The sequence below is a fragment of the Macaca thibetana genome, chromosome 17, assembly GCF_024542745.1.
Source record: "Macaca thibetana thibetana isolate TM-01 chromosome 17, ASM2454274v1, whole genome shotgun sequence".
Lineage (NCBI taxonomy): Eukaryota > Metazoa > Chordata > Mammalia > Primates > Cercopithecidae > Macaca > Macaca thibetana.
The window spans coordinates 23,564,196-23,581,516 of record NC_065594.1 but is presented as its reverse complement, the minus strand read 5'-3'; the positions used below and the strand labels follow the sequence as shown (position 1 = coordinate 23,581,516).

At 38.6% G+C, this 17,321-nt stretch overlaps 1 protein-coding gene and 1 long non-coding RNA gene across 3 annotated transcripts in view; one reads left to right on the top strand and one right to left on the bottom strand.

The window, feature by feature from the left end:
* The window catches only part of LOC126940399 (uncharacterized), a 117,735-nt gene that overhangs the window by 60,349 nt on the left and 40,065 nt on the right, over window positions 1–17,321 (bottom strand). The gene's annotated exons all lie outside the window — the stretch shown is intronic.
* Window positions 1–17,321, top strand: part of NUFIP1 (nuclear FMR1 interacting protein 1) — a 52,713-nt gene that overhangs the window by 14,205 nt on the left and 21,187 nt on the right. For both annotated transcript variants that reach the window (XM_050766196.1, XM_050766197.1), the window contains exon 6: window positions 10,381–10,473. In XM_050766196.1, the coding sequence (XP_050622153.1) occupies window positions 10,381–10,473 (93 nt within the window). The remainder of the gene's footprint in view (window positions 1–10,380; window positions 10,474–17,321) is intronic.

Genomic DNA, 17,321 nt, shown 5'->3' with positions numbered 1-17,321 from the left:
TGGTTCCTCTTACTGAGGCAGGGAACACTGGAAGAGGATGGGGTTTGGAGGTATTGGTTTGGACATTGTTGAGTCTGAGGAGATCCTGAGGCATCTATTTGAAGATGTTGAGTAGGCATTGGGACTTGGACCAGACTAGACTGGAGATAGTTTTCTGAGTCATGAAACTGTGAATATGGAAGAGATTCCCCACAGAGACAGGGTAGAGTGGAAAGAGAAGGTAGCCTAATATTGAACCTTGAGCCCTTACAACATAAAGGTCTAATAAAGAATAAAATCCAACAAGCCTGCTGAGTGGTAACCAGAGAGGTCGAAGAAAACTTCCTCTGGAAGCCAGCGGAGGGGAGAATTTGAGAAGGGAGATATGGTTAGCAGTGCAGATTGCGATGGAAAGGTCAAATAAAACGAGAACAGAAAGTGACTGATGTTGTGACATACACAGGGCGTCCTTGATGAGGGTTCCAGGTGATTCCTCCTTGGCCCTTCTCCTTTGAGCTCTGTGCCATCTGTCTTCAATTCTCATACCCTCCCCGGGGATTGATTGCTTTTGTCGCTCGCGCTTGGCATGTTAGATGCTGCAGTGGAATTGTATATATTTTGAATTCATTCAATACCTTTTCACTTTCAGATTTCTAACCGCCAAGCCTGGGCAATCAAGTGATACCCTGTATCTACAAAAATAAAAAATTAGCCAGGCGTAGTGGTCTGCACCTGTAGTCCAAGCCACTCAGGAGACTGAGGCAGGAAGATCCCTTGAGCCCAGGAGTTTGAAGTTGCAGTGGGCAACTCACACCACTGCGCTGCAGCTTGGGTAATAGAGCGAGACCTTGTCTCAAACAAAACAAAACAAAATAAATTTCCAGTGCCCTTCACCTTCATGCAGTTTCAGCCACTTACTTTACATCCTGGATTCTAAAGTTGGACGTACTCCTCTTTCCATCTGTCCAGCTCACTGTCACCTCTACCAGGCTTGGAATAGTTGAGGCTTCCCATCCTCTTTACCTTGTTTTTCTGTCATATTCCTTCTTCCTTCACTTCCCTACCCAGCCTAGCTCACTTCAGCTGCTCCTATCAATATCAGCTTCCTTCTTCCTTTGTCCTCCATTGCACTCATCTGGCAAAATCCCAGCTCTGGCTCAGTTGCTACATCCTGTTCAAGAAAACCCACACAATTGAAATGTAGTCTGCAAGTGAACACTTGGCAGTGCTATCTGACTTAAGAAGTTGGCTTGACCAAAGAGAAATTTAGGGTATTTTCTTTGTGTTTGTTGTTTTGTGGTGCAAAATTAGATGTTCAATATGCATATGTTTCTTAGTTATATGGATGACTGTGTAGTGTAAAATTTAAAAGTTTCCTAAACTGATTTTATTTTTAATCAACTAAAATGCCCATGAGAATAAAACTCCGTAGAACTAGCAACCAGAATCCTATAATGTGGGCTTAACTTGTCTTTTCTGGTTATTTCCACATTATTTGCTTATAGGGGCTTTTTGTCTCAGCCATACTTGTTATTTATCATATCTCATACAGGGTTTGTGAACTCTTGCCCTTTTAGTTTTGTTCATGGTGCTGCTTCTGGAAGATCTTACCTTCTCCATCTTTTCTTTTTTTTTTTTTGAGACTGAGTCTCGCTCTGTTGCCCAGGCTGGAGTGCAGTGTCATGATCTCGGCTCACTGCAAGCTCTGCCTCCTGGGTCCACGTCATTCTCCTGCCTCAGCCTCCTGAGTAGCTGGGGCTACAGGCGCCTGCCACCACGGCCGGCTAATTTTTTTTTGTATTTTTAGTAGAGATGGGGTTTCACCATGTTAAGCCAGGATAGTCTCAATCTCCTGACCTCATGATTGGCCCGCCTCGGCCTCCCAAAGTGCTGGGGTTACAGGTGTGAGCCACTGCGCCCGGCCTTACCTTCTCCATCTTTCAAGTTCTGCTCATTGCTCTTAGCTCATCTGAAATCCATCCACTTTTGGGGATATTTTTTCTCATCTGCCTAGAGAAATGTCTTGCCCTTCTTTGAATACGGTACCTCCTTTCTGCCTCTTTAGCACAGATATCCTTTATTATGACCCTGTTGGTGAACTTCTTTGCATATGTGTCTTTTATTCTTGAATTAAGTGTGAGCTCTGAAATGTAAGAACCAACTTTTACCTGGCTGTTTCTATCCCATAGTGCCACAGTTATAGGGAAGGCTTATAAATGTTATTGTGTGTAAATGGGGCTTGAAGATATTTTTATTATGGGTATAATTCTGTTTTGGTACACACAAGTAAGTGGTTGGAGAAATCTGAGACTTGTATTTGTAAGTAATGTTTGAGCTGTACCTTTGTTGTTCTTAGAGAAATTGGGCAGAAATGTGTTGATATGATTAATAATTATGCTTGGAAATTATAGTGTAACTAATAGTACTTAAACTGCTGTGGTTTTGAACATTAAATTCTCACTACATAGGGTAGACCATCACTGAGACAAACCAAATTGATCCGCATTTTAAAGTATTAATGACTTTTCCCTACGTGAGTGCGAACTATGCCCCCTTGTGGTTTTGTGCAACAAATGTTTAAAGGAAAAATTTTCCACTGGCTAGAGAAACTTGAGGAATATTAATATTTGAAGATGAAAACTAGCTTAGGCAGCATGTATTTATATAAAGTTCCTGTAGAAGACTAGTTTGATTTTCTAATGTTAGCAAGAAATCTCAGCAACCTTTCAATAAATGTTAGTAGACATTTTGCTTATCTTTGAATAACTTCTTGACAGTAGTTTAGTTTGAAAATTAGAGGTGAACATTCAGTATTTGAAAGGACAGAGATTTTGCTGTGTGGCTGAGTTCACCAAAAACAGACACAAGTAACCTCTTGCCTTTAGGATTCTCACTGTAATATGAAATGAATAAATATATATGAGGTGGCCATAAGACCACAGGTAACTGAAGCTTTAATTTTAGCTATGTAGGGATAATCCTGACTGGTCAAGGGATATTTGAGTTTTTGGAGGGGAGGGCCATCAATGTGTTTTTCAAGACTTCCTATAAGAGGTGCTGTGTCTCCCTCCCCCAATTTATTTTAATGTATATTGTACAGATAGTGAAATTCACCCTTTTTAGTGGATAGTTCTGACAAATATGTACTGTCAGGTAAATACCACCAGAATCATGATATAAAACAGTGTTTCTTCACCTGGAAAAATTGCCTTATGCCCTGATGGCAGCCTCCCCTCCACCCACTGGCAACCACTGGTTTATTTTTTGTTCTTATATTCATACTTCTGCAGAAACATCACATAAATGGAATCATATAGTATGTGGCCTTTATAGTCTGACTCACTTATTCTTAGTCTGCATTTGAGAGTTATCCATGTTGTTCCTTGTAGCAGTTGTTTGTTTTTTATTGCTGAGTATTACTCTTTTCCATTGCGTGGATGCATCACAGTTTGTTTATCCATTCCCAGTTGAGTGTTGTTTCCAGTAGTTAGCCTTTATGTAAAGTCTTCATAAACACTCATGTGTAGGTTTTTGTTTTGAATATAGGGTTTTATTTGGCTTGGATAAATATCCAGGAGTGGGATTGGTTAGTCATATGGTAAGCATATGTTTAACTTTATGAGGAACTGCCAAACTGTTTAGGAGGATAGTTTTAAATCAAGATATGCCTATTTGAGCATGGAAAGTATTCAGATAAAAGGAGATGGTAGGGTGCAGTGGTGCTTGCGTCAGCTAGTCATGCTCTAGGAAATGGAATGGCAACCTTACTACCATGGCTTAGCGCAAAGAGGTGTCGTTTTCCCAAGGTTAAAAAAAAAAAAAAAATCAGGGCTGCTGTTGCTGCATGACAGTACCATGGACGTAGGCGGTCTCTTGTTGCACTGGAGTAGGTGGCTCTCCTCTTGCCTGTCACCAGAATGTTCTTGCATATGCAAATATTAAGCCACAGAATAGGCAGAAAGAAGAGAAAAAGGCAAAAGGTATATGTAGCCTTGTTTCCCCCCTTTTCATTGGGAAAACAGTAGCTTTGTTTTTAGTTCCAACCAGGAGATACTTATATGGATCTCATTGGCTAGAAGTGGGTTGCTTGACTACCTTCAGTGGGAGTGGAGTTGATGGGATGCCCCAAAACAAAATTGCTAAGGAATGGGGGAGAATAGGCTATTAGCAGTGTTTGCTTTAATTCTTAGTGGCACAGTGGAATTTCAAAACTGTAGGTGAGTTTTGGAAGCAGCTCTATCCTTCTGAATAAAGGATTGGCTTGAGCAAGTGTTTGATAGGCTTGCTGGTGATTCTTTTTTTTTTTTTTTTTTTGAGACGGAGTCTTGCTCTGTCGCCCAGGCTGGAGTGCAGTGGCGCGATCTCGGCTCACTGCAAGCTCCGCCTCCCGGGTTCACGCCATTCTCCTGCCTCAGCCTCCCGAGTAGCTGGGACTACAGGCGCCCACAACCGCGCCCGGCTAATTTTTTGTATTTTTAGTAGAGACGGGGTTTCACCGTGGTCTCGATCTCCTGACCTTGTGATCCGCCCGCCTCGGCCTCCCAAAGCGCTGGGATTACAGGTGTGAGCCACCGCGCCCAGCTGGTGATTCTTTTTATGTAGGACAGGTGGGGGCAGAGGGGATAGAGTCTAGCTCTGGTTTCCAGAGGTATGCTATGACAGCAGGCAGAAGTGCCTTGGAAGAGGAATGGGCAAAATCTGTTGGCAATAAGTGAGGTTATAGGTTTGTGAAATTTAGAGGTGTTTAAAGAGAATGAGGAAATGGGGTGAAGATGACAGTTTTGGAAGAAGTTTATTTGTACCTGTGGTGTTGCTTTGTTAGTAAGTGCTCTGAAAATTCTTTGGGCACTGGCTGAGTTCATCTGAGGTTCTTCCATATTTTGTTTCTCAGGTTATTGCTCTTTAACGTATTCTGAAGTTTATGTTATATATGTTTTTTCTATATGTATATTTTATTGGAGGATATGGGAAATACTGCTCTTCTATTGGTATGCTTGATAGATTTCTCAAAAATACACAAATACTATCCCCACTAGCAGTTTTTTAAAGACCTATTATGGGCCGGGCGTGGTGACTCACACCTGTAATCCCAGCACTTTGGGAGGCCGAGGTGGGCAGATCACTTGAGGTCAGGAGTTCGAGACTAGCCTGGCCAACATGGCGAAACCCTATCTCTACTAAAAATACAAAAATTAGCCGGGCATCGTGGCATGTGCCTGTAATCCCAGATACTTGGGAGGCTGAGGCAGGAGAATTGCTTGAACCCGGGGGGCGGAGGTTGCAGTGAGCCAAGATCGTGCCACTGTACTCCAACCTGGGCAACAGAGTGAGACTGTCTCAATAAAAAAACAACAAACAGCAGGGAGGGGAGAGGGATGGCATTGGGAATTATAAATGACGAGTTGATGGGTGCTGACAAGTTGATGGGTGCAGCATACCAACATGGCACAAGTATACATATGTAACAAACCTGCACGTTGTGCACATACATATACCCTAGAACTTAAGGTATAATTAAAAAACAACAACAAACAAACGAACAAAAAAAAAACCTGTTACGAAAATATACTTACTTTCTACATTCCTGTCATTCTCAGTTTTTAAAAAATATTAAACTCCTAAAAAGAGTAAGCTCCACATTGGTATGGCAGAATAGTCCTTATTTCATGAATTTAGTCTTTCTGCGAGAGCTACATTCTTTCTGATGAAGCCACTATATTCTTTTGACATGCAGGAAAAAAAAGGTCTTTATGTAACTGCTGTGTTAGGAAAAGCTTGTGAAAGAGTTCACAGAATAAGAATTTTAAAGCCTAAAGAAAACTCTGAAGGTTTGCTTGGCATGTGGCTTCTTTATCTTTAACAAAAGTACATCTTTGTCTTTATTTCTTCATCTCTGTATTTTTCAGGTTAGTCAGACTCAGAGGTATCTAGTGTATTTAATTTGGTAACTTTTAAGGCTTTCCACTAATAACCTGCTTTCCCCTACCTCCCCAAAAAAGCCACCAAAAAAAGTGATTCTTTCTTAATTCCTGACCTGTGCGGTACCAGTGCTGTATGATTTGGCTTTAGGGAAAATGAGTGGTAGAGGTTTGTTTCCAAAACCTAGCTTTTATTGTAGAAAACAGTGGAACATTTTTCACAGCAGACTGGGAGTCCACTAGGTGGAGAAGTTTTACAATTTATTTCAACGCTTACTGTGACTCTGAGGAAATCCTTTTGTTTCCCTGGTTCGTGCAGAATTCCAGCACAGGAGATCTGCTCTAAAGAATGCTACATCTTTTTGATGTTCAGAAAGAAATAAAAGTACAGTAGTGTAGCTTGTGTGGAAGCAGTTGTGGTTCAATGAGAGTGGGAAGAGTAACTATATTTTATAGAACAGGCAGAGGGGAAAAGCCAATAAATGGGTCGTAATTTGAGCATAGGAAAAAAAATTGGAGAGAATAATGTGACCAGAATGATCTGTGCTAAGATAATGGTTAGCACGGTTTGCCCATGTGTTGGCTCTGTAGTGCTTAAAGATTGTCACTGGAGGCATAAGGTATAGGCAATGGGGAAGGTGAAGAAGAGGTAAAAAATGAAAGAGAAGAGAGGAAGGAAAAAAGCATAATTTCAGGGCCATTTCCTCTTAGTGAACTGGGGAAAGATAGAAGTATAGGGAGAAAATGATTTTAGTAGATAAAAATATAGAGAAACCAACTGTGAAAATTTCCCTTGTCATGGTCTTTATAACTTCATGTTACCCATTCTCTAACAGGAGATATTGGACTAAGCTTTACATGTATGTAACTGCAATGTAAGACATAATTTATGTTTTTTTAATAGTCTTTGGATTTGTTATTTCTTGTACTTTAGGAACCTGAACTCCTTCATCAGAGCTCCTTTGTTTCCTTATTCATTTATCTCAGCTTCATGTTGGTGGAGTGTGGCTTCCTACTGTTGTTTATGTGTGTAACTAGGTCTTGTGTGTCTGATTTTTCTCTTTTGGGATAATTTGCTTTCTAGCAACCTTTTTTCCCCTAGTTTTAAATATCTGTATTCTGTGTAAATAAGAATGTAATAAATTTTGGAAGAGTGTATTTAATTTGGTAACTTTTAAGGCTTTCCACTAATAACCTGCTTTCCCCTACCTCCCCAAAAAGGCCACCAAAAAAAGCGATTCTTTCTTAATTCCTGACCTATGCAGTACTAATGCTGTATGATTTGGCTTTAGGGAAAATGATTTCAGCACCAAGAAAAATAAAATCTTACAACTTTTTAAAACTCTAATCTTACTTTTAGGAACATGATACTTAATTTTAGGAATACAAGTTTTCTTACCTTTAGGAACATGATACTGCAGTCTGCCAGAAAGAGAAAATTTGCTATTTTAGAAGGCTTCCATCAAAGGAGTTTCTACACATCACATCTTTGATGTTTCATTTAGGGAATTCTTTCTTATGTCTTACCTAAAATCCACTTGCTATAACACGTTTAAATTCTTTACTATTGAAAAGCAGTTACCTAGCATCTGCTCTCTGGTACATGGTACACTGTAGTGCCTAATTTTATCATGTAACATATAGCCCAGCATGGTAAGAGTCTGCAATACTCTGCAAAAATGTTGAAGAAACTTAAGTAATAAGAAGTAAATTTAAAAGTTGTGGAGGGTGTTGAGTAGCTGTGAGTTATGTGTCTCGCCACTGTGAGGCCTGTGAAAGTCATCACTGTTTTTCTCATTTCTACATCTGCATATTCTCTTCAGTTTGAGAACAACTGGACCATCCTTTCTGTAAAACTGTTTTTATTGTCACTTCTCATCTTCTTTTAAAGGCTGCAAATATTCCTTTCATCTTTCTTTGGAGGTTTTATTTTTCATCCTATTAATCATCCTTGAGTCTCTTCTGAATCCCTTCCAAGTCTTTTTTTTTTTTTTCCCTCGGCGTTCCTTTAGTTTGGAAGTACAGAACTGGAAACAGTACCCTGAGAGTGTATCTGACTGCTTTTGAGTGTCCTGGAGGACACTCGTACAAGTGCCAGAGTCTACTTCATATAACCTTAGATTATGTTTGCTTTCTAAAAAGGTAGTCATATATTGCTGACTGACTGTCAGATTTTTATCTCCTATGACCTTGATCGTTTCCTTTTATGTTTATTTATAGTTTGTACATTCATCATCTTTTTTTATTGAGTCTATTTTTCTTGATTGGATATATATTGCTTCACACTGTCCTCGCTGAAATTCATTGCATTTTTTTCTGATTACTAAACTACCTACCCAATGTCATTTCCATTCCTGTCTTTCAGTATGCCCCACCCATAGGCTTTATATATTGTCTGTGCTATTCAAGTCAGTAATGAAATTATTAAAAATAGGAAGAAGGTAGAGAAGTGTCCTAGAAGCAATGGCAGAAAACATTTGTTGATGTTTCTCAAAACTTACTCTGATCAGCAGCCAGATTGAGTAGTAGAGAGCTGTTCCCCTCCTTCTGTGTTTTTGATACTCCTGGAATCTATTGCCCTCACCCTGAAAGTTTGGTGTCTGCATCTCCACACAGCTGTGTAGAGAAACAAAGCAATTAATCTTGCACACTTCTGTCAGATTTCATCTTAATCACTGCCTCGTATATATCTCTCCCTGTTCATAACTTTCTGTGGCTCTCCATCAGCTGCTGAATTAAATATAAACTTTCTAGTTTTGTATTCAAGGCATATTTTGGCCTGAGTCTTCCTTTCCAGTCTGATTGCCTGTAACTGTGTTTCCTACCGTATTAATTACTTGTCATTCTCCAGATATCTCTTTCACTTTTTCTTTTTTTTTGAGACAGAATCTTGCTGTGTCACCCAGGCTGGAGTGTAGTAGCGTGATCTCAGCTCACTGCAACCTCCGCCTCCTGGGTTCAAGCAATTCTCTTGTCTCAGCCTCCTGAGTAGCTAGGATTGTAGGCATCTGCCACCATGCCCAGCTAATTTTTTGTATTTTTAGTAGGGATGGGGTTTCACCATGTTGGCAAGGCTGGTCTCGAACTCCTGACCTCAAGTGACCCACCTACCTCGGCCTCCCAAAGTGCTGGGATTACAGGCGTGAGCCACCACGCCCAGCCTCTTTCACTTTCTGAAGTCTTGGTTTGTTGCATTGTTTGGCCTGTTTAGCACACTCTCATTTCTGTAACCATTTAAGACCAATTTCTTTCATTTCTTTTCTTTATGGATTTTTCCAATTAGATATAGTCTTTCCGTTCCACACCATCCCCTGCACAAATCTTTATACCCTTTGGGGTACTTTTGTCTTATGTTATCGCTATTTGTGTGTTTTTCTTATCCTCCTGGTAGACTATTTATTTATTTATTTATTTATTTATTTATTTATTTATTTAATGGGAGGGAGTCTTGCTCTGTCACCCAGGCTGGAGTGCAGTGGCACAATCTCTGCTCACTGCAACCTTCACCTCCTGGGTTCAAGCGATTCTCCTGCCTCAGCCTCGCGAGTAGCTGGGATTACAGGCGCCCGTCACCACACCTGGCTAATTTTTGTATTTTAGTAGAGATGGTGTTTCACTATGTAGGTCAAGCTGGTCTCAAACTCCTGACCTCAAATGATCCACCCACCTCAGCCTCCCAAAATGCTAGGATTACAGGCGTGAGCCACCGTGCCTGGCCTGTATATTTTTTGAGAACTGTCTCCTCCTCATCTTGGTAATTTCGATATACCTAGCATGTGTTTGCATAAGAAATTGAATAGACTTGGCCAGGCATGGTGGCTCATGCCTGTAATCCCAGCATTTGGGGAAGCTGAGGTGGGTGGATCACCTGAGGTCAGGAGTTCAAGACCAGCCTGGCCAACGTGATGTGACCCTGTCTTTACAAAAAAATACAAAAATTAGCTGGGCGTGATGGCAGGTGACTGTAATCCCAGCTTCTTGGGAGGCCGAGGCAGGAGAATTGCTTGAACCCGGGAGGCTGAGGTTGCAGTGAGCTGAGATTGTGCCATTGCACTCCAACCTGGGTGACAGAGCGAGATTCCGACTCAAAAATAAATAAATAAATAAGAAAGAAATAAAAGGTAGTTACTAGAATAAATTGAATAGACTTAAAAATTTTTAAAAGCAGTATTTATAGGTACATGCCATATAAATGAATTAGATCAGTTTGAGCACATTGTATGATATATTTGATTTAAATTCCAGTGTACCCTTCTTATCTAGTTGCAGCCTGCTAGCAAAGTTTGTGGATCAGCAGCTGGTCCAGACTTTGAGTAACATTGTCATAAGTACTTTTTTCCCTCTTAAAAAACTGTAGAAGCAGTTAAAGGTTTATAATTTGCTGTGTTAGTTGTTAAACAAAATTGCTAAATTCAGCAATTGCTTGATTGCTTAAAGTTGTACTGTAAAAGCCGTATTATAATGAACTTTTATTATTTTCTAGAAACTATCCAACTCTGGCCAATATTGAAAGAAAGAAGAAGTTAAAACTTGAAAAGGAAAAGAGAGGAGCAGTATTGACAACAACACAGTATGGGTAAGTTCCTCATGCTTATGAATAATGAAAAGGAGCACAAATCAAAATCTTAAAATCCTTATGTACTCAGTTCTGAAATCTTTGTTTTTATAACTTATTTACTTAAAAAAGATCAATTTATCTTTTTTTTAACACCAGCCTGATAATACAAATAGTTATATCTTAAAATAAGGATTACCCTATATTCATATGGTTTTCAAAGGATAATTAATAAGACCTTTCAATCTTTGTCTCCCAGCTAATTAGTTTCCTCCCAGAGGCGATCCATTTTATCCTTCCAGAGATACCTGATGTCTATACAGCAGGTAGATGATAGATACAGTCTTTCCCCTCCTTTTTTTGATACTATATTTGCTTTGTTAGCCATGCAGTATACTTAGAGATTGTCCCACATTAATGTGTAACAAACCTCATTATTTAAGGATGTGGCTGGGCACAGTGGCTCACACCTGCAGTTCCAGAACTTTGGAAGGCTAAGGAGGGAGGATCACTTAATCCCAGGAGTTCAAGACCAGCCTGGGTAACATAGCAAGACCTCGTCTCTACAAAAATAAAAACAGAAAAATTAGCCGGGCATAGTGGCATGTGCCTGTAGTTCCAGCTAGTTGGGAGGCTGAGGCAGGAGGATCGCTTGAGCCCAGAGGTTGGAGATGGGTGCTGCTGCACTGCAGCCTGAATGACAGATCAAGACCCTGTCTCTTTTAAAAACAAAACAAAACAAAACAAAAACAAAAACAGGATGTGTAGGAAGCTTAAGGATGTCCCACAGTGTCGTTTTTTTTTTTTTAAATTAGCTTCTTGTTGATGGACATTTCAGTTCTTACCAACCTTTTGCCAATAAAAAATGTTTTCATATTGCCCTTATACATAACAATATTTTACATATGAGTAAGTATTTCTGAAGATAGATTACTAGAAATTGATTTGCTGAGTCAAAGAGTTATGTGCATCTGTAATATTCACATGTACTACCAAATATCATGGAGCTGGAGCAGTTTACTCTCCCACCAGCAATGTATGAGCTATCTTCCCCCCGCAACTCCCTCACTTTCATAGACGTTTTAAGAATTTTTTCCATTTCATTTTTTATTGAAGTACATTATAATATATGAAAAATATAGAAATCTTAAATGCGCTTGAGGAATTTCTATACACATATACACATACACCCCTCCCATCCCATACATCCATGTAACCTCCACACAGGTGAATGTACATAACTTCTTCACCTCATGAAGCTCTCTTAAGCCCTCCGCTGTTCAATGCTTCACCACAAAGGTAACCCCTTTTCTGATTTCTGTCATCATAGATTATATTACCTGTTCTGGGAACTGTAGATAAATGGAATTTATATAGTATGTATTCTTGGGTGTATGAGTTCTATGGCCCAAAATTATTTTGTGAGATTTATCCATGTTGTGTATAGTTGTAAAATGTTTTGTTTTTATTGCTGTATAGAACTTAATTGTGAGAATATATATGTATTCTACTGTTAATGGACATTTGGGTTATATGGGCTAATATAAATAAAGCTACTGTGAACATTCTTTTACCTGTCTTGTTTACATAGGGCTCATTTTCATTGGTCATATAAATATGCTAGGTCATAGGGTATCCACATGTTTAGCTTTAATAGATATGGCCAGTTTTCCGAAGTGGTCGAACTAGTTTAACACTTCTACTAAATGCATCTTATTGCTCTGTGTCCTGGTCAGTGCTTGGTAAGTTACACCTTTTCCTCTTGTCGTAACATTTTCCTCCTGTCTTATGGTGTTAATCCCTTTTCATATGCTTATTGACTATTTGAATATTCTCTTGGGTAGTACCAGTTCAAGCCTTTGACCAGTTTTTAATTGGGGTTGCTTTTCTGATTTGTAAGAGTCATTTACTCGGATACAAATCTTACTTTGGAGTATATGTATTGCAGATATATCTCACAATATGTGGCTTGTCTTTTTATTGTCTTAATGGATATCCTTTTTCCTTTTTTTATACAACAATAACTGTTCATTGCTCAGATATTTGGGATCAGCTAGGAGTCAGGCATATCTGTTGATCTTGACAAGGCTCCATTAAAGCTGGGGATTGGTCAGTGATAGTTAGGATAGCTATGTAGTTACTATTTTTAGGGCTCTTCCTTCTTTTGTGTAGATCCATCTTTCCATTTGATGTCATTTTTCCTCTGTCTGAAGGACTTCCTTTAATATTTCTTGCAGTGAGAATTTGCTGGGAATTACTTTTTTCAGCTTTGTGTGTCTGAAAAAGTATTTTGCCTTTTTGAAAGATACTTCTGCAGGATATGTAATCAGTTAACAGTTTTTCAAATGTGTAGCACTCTAAAGATGTGATTCCATTGTCCTCTCATTATCATTGTTTTCAATGAGAAATCTGTTGTCATTATTATCTTTTTTATCTGTATAAATTTATCTCTGGCTTCTTTTAAGATTTTTCTGTTTATCACCAGTTTTGAGCAATTTATGATGTGTCTCGGTATAGTTTTCTTTATGTTTCTTGTGCTTGGCATTTGTTGAACTTCTTGGATTATAATTTTTATCAGATTTGGGAAAATGTTGGCCATTATTTCTGCAAATGTTTTTTCTCTACCTTCCTCTCCCTTTCAGACTCCAGTTACATGTATAATAGGCTGTTTAAAGTTGTTCTATTGCTTACTGATGCTCTTTTCATTTTTTAAAACTTTTTTTCCTCTGTGTCTCATTTTAGATCATTTCTATTGCTATGCCTTCATGTTCATTAATCTTTCTTATGCAGTGTCTAATCTTTCATTAGTCTTATGTATATGTATATTTTGTCTCAATGTAATTTTGCATGTTTTATCTCAGACATTGTAGTTTTTATTCTTAGACGTTTGATTTGGGCTGGGCATGGTAGCTCATGCCTGTAATCCTAGTGCTTTGGGGGGCCAACGTGGGAGGAGTGCTTGAGCCCAGGAGTTCAAGACCAGCCTGGGCAACATAGCAAGACTTTCTCTATACAAAAAAATTTAAAAGTTAGCTGAACATGGTGGTACACACCTGTAGTCCCAGCTTCTCGAGGGGCTGAGGCAGGAGGTCACTTGAGCCCAGGAGTTCAAGGCTACCGTGGTCTGTGATTGTGCTACTGCCCTCCAGCCTGATTGACAGAACGAGTCTCTGTCTTGTTAAAAAAAAAAAAAAAAGGTTGGTTTGGTTCTTTTATTTCTCTGCTTAACTTTTTAAACATAAAGTATAGTTATAGTAACTTTTAATTTCTTCCTGCTAATTTTAATATTTGTGTTGGTTCTGGATCACCTTTTAATTGATATTTCTCTTTATTTTGTGTTATATTTTCCTGCTTTGTTGCAAGCGTGGTAATTTTTTTTCTTTTTTTGAGATGGAGTCTCGCTCTGTCCCCAGGCTGGAGTGCAGTGGCGTGATCTTGGCTCACTGCAACCTCTGACTCCTGGGTTCAAGCGATTCTCCTGCCTCAGCCTCCCGAGTAGCTGGGACTACAGGCATGCGCCATCACGCCCAGCTAATTTTTGTATTTTAGCGAAAACAGGGTTTCACCATGTTGGCCAGGATGGTCTCAATCTCTTGACCTCGTGATCTGCCCACCTTTCCACCCAAAGTGCTGGGATTACAGGTGTGAGCAACTGTTCCTGGCCCCATGCCTGGTAATTTTTTATTGGATACTTGACACTGGAAATTTTACATTATTGGATGCTGTATTAGTCCATTTTCACCCTGCTGATAAAGAATACCCGAGACTGGGCAATTTACAAAAGAAAGAGGTTTAACTGGACCTACAGTTCCACGTGGCTGGGGAAGCCTCACAATTGTGGAGGAAGGCAAAGAGGGGCAAGTCACATTTTCTGTGAATGGCATTAGGCAGAGAGAGGAGAGCTTGTGCAGGGAAACTCCGCTTTTTAAAACCATCAGACCTCACGAGACTCATTCACTCACTATCACAAGAACAGCACAGGAATGACCCACCCCCATATTTCAATCACCTCCCACCGGGTTCCTCCCATGACATGTGGGATTGTGGGAGTTACAATTCAAGATGAGATTTGGGTGGGGACACAACCAAACCACATTAGGTGCTGTATATTTTTGTGTTTCTATAAATGTTCTTGAACTTTTTTCTGAGAACACAACTGAGTTACTTAGAAACAGTTTGATCCTTCTGGGTCTTGCTTTTAAGATTTGGTAGACGAAACCAGAGCAGTGTTTAGTCTGAACCTAACTACTCACTACTGATGTAAGATCTTACTGGGTATCTTACCCCATGCCCTATGAAATATGAGGTACAAACAGGACCTAGTTATGACTCCGAGTGAAGATAAGGTGCTGATAACTCTGATCCTTTTGGATGGTTTTTTTTTTCCCAACTTTGGGTAGTTTCCTGACAAATACATGCCGATCATTCTTCTGCTAAATAGTCCAGGGTAAATCCTCTGCAAATCTCTAGAGTTCTCTCTCTCTCTGTAGTTTTTTCCTCTCAGGTACATCCTGCAAGCTCTAGATGTCTTGCTCTCTCTGGTGTCTCAACTCCAGTTCCTCACCTCAGGGATTCTACCACGTCCCATCTGGATTCCTCTTTTCTACAGTCTGGAAACTCTTAAGGCTGTAAGCAAGGGCAGTTGCAGGGTTTACTGTTCATTTATTTTCCGTCTTTCAGGGATCACTGCTCTTATTGCTTGATGTTCTATGTCATAGAGACTGTTGTTTCTTCATTTTGGCTAATTTTTTGGTTATTTCAGGTAGGAGGATAAATTCAGTTCCTGTTACTTTATTTTGGCCAGAAACAGAAGTTCTTAATGGTGTCTTTTATAAATAAAAGTTGCAATTTTCATGAAGTCTGATTTATTAATCTTTTATTTTTATGGTCAGTGCTGTGTGTATTCTGCCTTAAAAAATATTTGCTTACTTGGAGATCATAAAGCTATTTCTTTGTTTTCTTTTAGAAGATTTATTGCTTTGCCATTGTGGTATATGTCTAGAATTAATTATTGTACATAGTGTAGGGGTTAAGGACCTTTAAAATTTTTTCACATATGAATTACAGTTGATCCAGTACTAATTGTTATACCATGCAGACCCCAACCAAAAGTAACCTGGTACAACAATATTAATATCAGACCAAATAGATGTTAAAGCAAGATGTGTTATTAGGGATAAATGGGAATATTTTGTAATGTTAAAAGAGTCAGTGCAACAACAAGAAGACATACCAATTCTAAATCTGTATGTGTCTAGTAATATAGCTTTAAAATATGTAAAGTGAAAATTTTGAAACAAACACAACTCTTGAGCAGAGAGACAAAAATCCTATACAAAATGTTAGCAAATTAAATCTGGCAGTATGTAAAAAGAATAAACATCATGACTAAATGGGACTTATTCCAGGAGCATGTTTATTTATCACATTAACACAGTGAAGGAGGAAAATGCTATTAACTTAATGAGTAGGGAAAACAGTTTGATAAAATGTACCACCTGTTCATAAAAAAAGACATATCAGCAAACTAGTAATAGAAAATAATTTCTTTAATCTAATAAAGGATATCTATCAATACTCTATAGCCATATCATACTTAATGGTGCAGTAGTGATCACTCCTCCACCTCCCCTGAGATTAGAAGCAAGATAAGGATGTCCAGTGTTACCACTTTTATAAATGAATTTAGCAAAGTTGCCAAATACTTGTAAAAACAATATTTTAAAAATCAACTCTATTTCTATAAAGTAGCAACAAACAATTAAAAAGTGAAAATTTAAAAGATACCATTTAGAATAGTATCAAATGCCTAGGAATAAACCTAACAAAAGATCTGCAAGACTCTACACTCAAAACTACAAAACATTGCTCAGAAAAATTCAAGGCCTGCATAAATGGAGCAATATATAATATACACGGACTGGAAAACAATATAATTATCTTAATTCTCCCCCAAATCCAATTGATTACAGTCAGAATTCCAGCAAGTTTATTTATTTATTTATTTATTTATTTATTTATTTATTTATGTGGAGGAGGGATGGGGGAGATTGATAAGCTTTAAAATTACAGTGTGTCACTTAATGACAGGGATACATTCTGAGAAGCGGGTTAGGCAATTTTGTTGTTATGAACATCATAGAGTATACTTACACAAACTTAGATAATACAGCCTACTACATACCTAGGCTGTGCAGTAAAGCCTATTGCTCTTAGGCTACATCCCCATACCCTGTCTTACTGTATCCAGTTGTAACACAATGCTAAGTATTTGTGTATCTAAATATAGAAGAGTTTCAGTAAAAATACACCATTAAAGGTAAAAAATGATATACCTGAATGGGACACTTACCATGAAGAGAACTTGCAGGACTGGAAGTTGCCCTGGGTGAGTCAGTGAGTGAGTGGTGAGTGAATGTGAAGGCCCAGGACATTACTATACACTAAGACATTACAAACATTGTACACATAGGCTACACTAAATTGTTTTGTAAAAGTGATTTTTTACTTTATGATGATATGACATTATTGGGAATTATTTAACTCTGCTATAATCTTATAGGACTGCTGTCATATATGTGGTCCATTGTTGATCAAAATGTCATTATGTGGTACATGATTGCATATGAAAATACAAAGGATCTAGAACAGCAACTAAGAAAGCTAGAGTAATGAAGATAGTGTCGTGTTGTCCAAGGTTAAATAGATAAATAGAGCAGAATAGAGTCCACAAACAGATCCACTGAGAAACAATCACCTAACTTACGATAAATCTGGCAGTATAATGCAGTGCAGAAAGGATCGTGTTTTCAACAACCTATTCCTTTTAAACTTTTTGTGTCTCTTTATTTAAAGTGTATCTCCTATAT